The 5,537-nt window shown below is 32.5% G+C and overlaps 1 protein-coding gene across 1 annotated transcript; it reads right to left on the bottom strand.

Annotated features, from left to right (window-relative positions):
- Nucleotides 1-3,067: 3,067 nt before the first annotated feature.
- LOC149203288 (uncharacterized) lies at nucleotides 3,068-3,854 on the bottom strand. Its single transcript, XM_089400170.1, has 2 exons — nucleotides 3,489-3,854; nucleotides 3,068-3,392 (listed from the first exon to the last, which is right to left on the bottom strand). The coding sequence occupies exons 1-2, from the start codon at nucleotides 3,763-3,765 to the stop codon at nucleotides 3,358-3,360; spliced, it is 312 nt and encodes a 103-aa protein (XP_089256296.1). The 5' UTR covers nucleotides 3,766-3,854; the 3' UTR covers nucleotides 3,068-3,357.
- Nucleotides 3,855-5,537: the final 1,683 nt, after the last annotated feature.

The following is a 5,537-nucleotide window of genomic DNA, read 5'->3' as shown; positions in this document are numbered from 1 at the left end:
TGGAACCTCCAAGGTCATCCAATGGTGCGAACTCTACAGGGAGATCATTGGCACTAGAAAGTCACATCTCTTTCATCTTTGGTCATGGTGCCCAACAACATGAGCCTATGAGGTTCAAGGCCTAATTTCCTCTGGTGCTTAGGGATGCTAGCTACCACATGTTTGACAGTTCAATATATATATATATATATATATATATATATATATAGATATATATATATATATATGAAAAGATGGCTATCCCTCTTATATATATATATATATATGTAAAGATGGCTATCCCTCTTGAGCTTACATATTAAAAATATAAGGCTTGATGGCCAAATCATTTTAATAGGAATTGAATTTCCATTTAACAAAGATTGTCCTTCTTTCCATTCATAGGTATTTAGATTAATATGTGAGCTAAAAATAAGGATAGGAATACACCCATTCCTCAAACAATAATCATCGAATATGCCTCTCATTTCTACATAATAAAGAGTGCATTCCATGTTATGATTTGGAGCCACTTATTAGTCATTAAACCCATAATGAAGTCCATAAATAATAAAGAGAAAAACTCACACATTTAACTCATATATATGACATAAATTCATAAAAATAACCATAAGAATCCAAGAATTTCATTTAGTAAGCTCATCCACCAACATTACACAACAATGCAACATCATTCAAAGCTACATATCAATTTCCATAGAGAAATTCTTTAATTCCATAGCTCTTGGCCCAATGCATCTTATTTACAATGCATAAGAAGGGAAATTTAAGAGGGCACTCCAATTTTCCACCAAACCATAGACCTATTGTAGCCATAATCACTTGTACAATGCCATCCCTAACTTAGATCCACGATATGAGGGAAAATTCTTAACGACAAATTTAGCAGGAATCCATATTTGGGACAAGAAATGCATATGACATTGGGTGGTTTATCAATTAGTCACGCACAATATAATTCATGAAAAAAGGTGGTTTATTAGTTGTCTCGAGCTCTCCAAGAGTGGTTTATCATCCCACAACAAGCACCCTATGTGGTTTATCTGCTCTCTCTCAGCAAGCATCCATCTGCATGTGGTTTATCAACCCTAGCTAGCACCCTGAGCAGTTTCTTAGCGAGTCTTTTTCCATCACTCATTCCCATTCCTCTTAATCCTCCTATACTCCTCGCGGCAATTTCTAGTTTTAAGGAATCTCATTCGTTCAATTCATAGCTCTTTCCAACTTTCCACATGAGCTTCACCAAAAGAGATCCAATCCTCATAGTGTTATGCAATTTCCTTTTTATTATTTCCTCTCGGTGTCTCTTCATGTTCTTCTTGGACTCTTCCTCTTATTTTTCTTATTATTTTCACCATGAAATTAATTAAAGGTGCCAAATAAACACCCAGGGTTTATATTTCCTCTTCCATCATAGATCTGCCATCCCACTATGCATATCATCACATAAAATTATACTGATATATTATTTAGAATATTTTCACATTACCAAAAATCAGGAGAATATGTAGCACGAATGTCACAATGTAACCTAATTAATGCCAAGAACTATCCTAGAGAAGTATAAATTAAGAACCTAAAATTCAATATAAGAACTAGTAAAAAACAAAGGCACACTAAACTATAGGAACAAGGGGATCCACATTTGACAAAGAGGAGAAGGAGAGGGTAGGGAGGAACATGAAAAAAAAAGATCCAATAAGGAGGAAAATAAATTAAGGCATCATACAATATAAAAATAAAAAGCCTAAAGTTTAAAATAAGAACATATCATGAAAAAATACATACCTAACATATAATTAAAAAACAAGAACAAATGCATACCTAACCAACAAAAAAAGAGACCCAAACAAAGCCTATATAGGGAAGGTTGAAAGAAAAAGGTGATAACAAAGTAATGTGGAAGATATAGAGGGGTTGAAAACAAAAACACACTGAAGGGGCCCAAGGAGATGGAAATATATACATACATACATGTGTCTATATTTGAGCAAGAACATTGATAAAGAAAGGTGATGAAAAGAAATGAAAGGAGTATGGGAAAGAAGAGGAACAATAGAAAAGAAGGGAGAAAGAAGGAAAAAGAAGAAAATAGAAAAAATGAGGAACAATTGAGAGGGGATAAAGAAGAGGGAACCAAGGGCGTTGAGGACATATAAAAACATAAATTCATGAGGGTTACTAGTGAGTAAGGGAAGCCAATTGTTACTAACATCATGTTCTTGTTGAGATTGATTGTATGTTTCATTATTTCCAAGGTTTCTCTATATCATAAAGGATTCCTTTAAAAGGCTTATATTAATGTCCAAAAAATGTGCATGGCCTATCAACCAAAAATCATTATAACATGAAAATAAATTATGTATTTTTTTAATATTCAATATTGATAGTGGTAAATCCAAGAAATGTAATCTTGTAGCAAAACTTCATTTTTGTTGTCTTAAATATAAAATTAAAATTACCATTAATTTAAAACTTTTATCAAATATTGCATAGTCTTTCCTGAAGTCCAAATTAAACAGAATCTTAGAAAACATTTTTCCTTCTAATATCATAGTAAAACTTTATATATAATTTCTTTTAAATTCGTAACATACTTATGATAAAAAAAATATATTAACTATGCATGAGGTTAGGTGAGTAAACATTGTCCAACATTAAAATAGAAAACCTATTAAACTTAATACACCCTTTCAATTTCAAGGACCGTGCACTTTTCTGATTATTGTTCTTGATTATGATTTTTTCAACATAGTATCATTTTTTTCATGAATGAAAATTTAGCAGGTTCTTATGGGGTTGATTCGACCATGTCATTGCAGCTTTTAATTGCTCTAATGGGGTCCTTTAAACAGCACATGATGCTAGTTGCAGATCACAGTTGTTTTAACAATTCACCTTATGGACCACTCATATAAAGACATTATTCAATTACATAACCAAAAAACACTTGGTACAAGACATTACTAACTTGAAAACTGAAGAATTATTGGCCAACCAAAAAAATCCAAGATTGTGAGACTACACACATTACATAATTTGATAACGAAGCCTCGAAAATCTCCCACAGACAGGCTAGAAAAACGGTAAGAAGGACTCTCAATCTCCATGGGACCTTATAATTTAAATGCTTAAATATTATGTGAGAACTACCATAAAACTTACAATCATGTAAGAGCATTTCATCACGTTTATTCATAGCTAAGTTATAACTAAAAATGTTTGTGAATGTGGATTCAAATTTTCTACTGACAGTTTAGGCAATTAAATCTCGAATTTAATCTAGGGTTACCTATATATATGTAAGCTCATAATCAGTCATGGCGTGTTCATGCTCTGGAATATACTGTCTGTTTGTCACGGGGACTCCAATAAGCGCTGCGATGTCCCATCTGTGCAAACAATAATACTGAAATAACATTAGAAAATCAAAACCAAATCAAATTAATAAATTTGCTTTCAGGAAGATTAGGTAATGCAGTACTTGCCTTTGGGACAGCAACCACTGCAGCTGAAAATCCTTGTGGCCACCGCTATGGAGCAGCCATTGCTAGTGGCCGAGGTCGCTTTCTTGTTGAATTTATAATGCCGACTTGGATTCTGAAGACGCACCAGAAACCGCACAGCATTCCCGGCCTTTCTGAACATATTGCTGAGCGACTCAGGGTATGTCGGCCTCTTTATTTCACCGAAGCAATCAGCGCATATCTTCTTCTTTATTTCACCACGCTGCGGTGGAAGCTTCACTGGTTTTATCTCCGCCATCTTCGTCTGTCTCTGCTTTCGGAAACCCGCTAGAGCCTGGTTTCAGCTTGAGCAAATGCCCATATTTTTTCACATTCAGCTTTACTCAATTATTTATATCCAGATTTTGTCTATAAAAAAGCGTTATAAAAGCGTTAAATTTGTCTAGATGGTCAAAAGTAATTAAAATTTGGCAAAAAAAATATTTGAATATATTTTTATGGTGAAAATAAATTCAACAATATATTTTTATGGTGAAAATAAATTCAACAATATTAAAAATGGAGTTGTGTTTAGTGAGATTTTTTGAACTTTCGCTTGTTCGAATCTGGTGGAAACATTTGAGGTAAAATTTTGTTTAGTGAGATTTTTTGAACTTTCTGGTGTTGGAATCTGGTGGAAACATTTGAGGTAAAATCTTGATTTGTGTTATTTAAACTAGCTTTTTAACTCTATATGGATTCAACTCTCGAAACATTTATATTAAACAGAATTACCCATAATCTTGTGATTTCTCTAAAATTTGACAATTTGACTAGAAACACTCACTGTAAAAACTTCCAAAAAATCACATTAAAATCAATTACAAATAATAAAACACTAAGAATCTTAAAACTTAACCACTATAATCTAAATTAAAAAAAAAAATACCAAATTATATTAAAATAATGCTATAATTCCTTGAGCTGTATACCGACCGTCCCTCCGGACAGCAAAACGTTTGACATGATTTGATTATGGTCTCTTACGGCATCTTTTCTCTTTATTCATTTTATTGTATTTCGAACCCCTTTCGGCCGGGCATCGATTTACAGAGATTTGTTATATTATTCTTGCACCAATTATTCATATCTTGTCGCGTGGTCCGCTAACTTTGCATCTTCTTACGTTAAAATTATTCCTGCTTTTGATCTTGCCTTACATATTCTATCAGGGTTTTGACCAAACTACTCTGCATGGTCATCGTTCATGCATGTGGACATGAGCTAGCCTCATGGTAATGAGGTCACCATGCAATTTCAAGCTTGCCTTATGGTGATGAGGTCACCATGCATCGTCAAGCTTGCCTCGTGGTGATGAGGTCACCATGTTATGTAAAACTTTCTTTATGGAATTCTTTACGGTTCTTAAGTTTTGGAGGCTATGCTTTAATGTGAGGTTGATATTAAAAGAGATTCGAAGATTATTAATAATTAATAATTAATAATTAATAATGTGGATATGAGCGAGTTTCATGGTAATGAGGTCATCTTGTAATGTTAAGTTTGCTTTATGGTGATGAGGTTACCATGTTATGTAAATTTTTTTTTTTTTTTTTATATGGTTCTTAAGTTTTGGAGGCTATGCTTTAATGTGAGGTTGGTATTAAAAGAGATTTGAAGATTATTAATTATTAATGTGGACATGAGCTAGCTCATGGTAATGAGGTCACTCTACAATGTTAAGCTTCCCTCATGGTGATGGATGAGGTCACCATGCTATGTAAAACTTTCTTTTATGGAATTCCTCATGGTTCTTAAGTTTTGGAGGCTATGTTTTAATGTGATATTGGTATTAAAAGAGATTGGAAGATTATTAATAATGAAAATTTATTATTAATATTAATATTATTTTTATTTTTATTTTGGTGTAGTTTAATTTATAAATGAAATAATTAGTTTTATAAGAAACAAATTTGATTTAAGATTGTGTTTTTCATAGTTTAAAATAGAATTTTTAATGCACTCTAAAAAATTATTAGGGCACTTGAATTCTATAGATTAAACAATTTAAACTTTAAAAGTTTTTTAAGT

The sequence above is a fragment of the Pinus tabuliformis genome, chromosome 2_1 (genome assembly GCF_031772625.1).
Source record: "Pinus tabuliformis cultivar Carrire ecotype Pingquan chromosome 2_1, CPIR1, whole genome shotgun sequence".
NCBI lineage: Eukaryota > Viridiplantae > Streptophyta > Pinopsida > Pinales > Pinaceae > Pinus > Pinus tabuliformis.
Note: the sequence above shows the minus strand (reverse complement) of the source record. Positions and strands in the feature narration are given on the sequence as shown.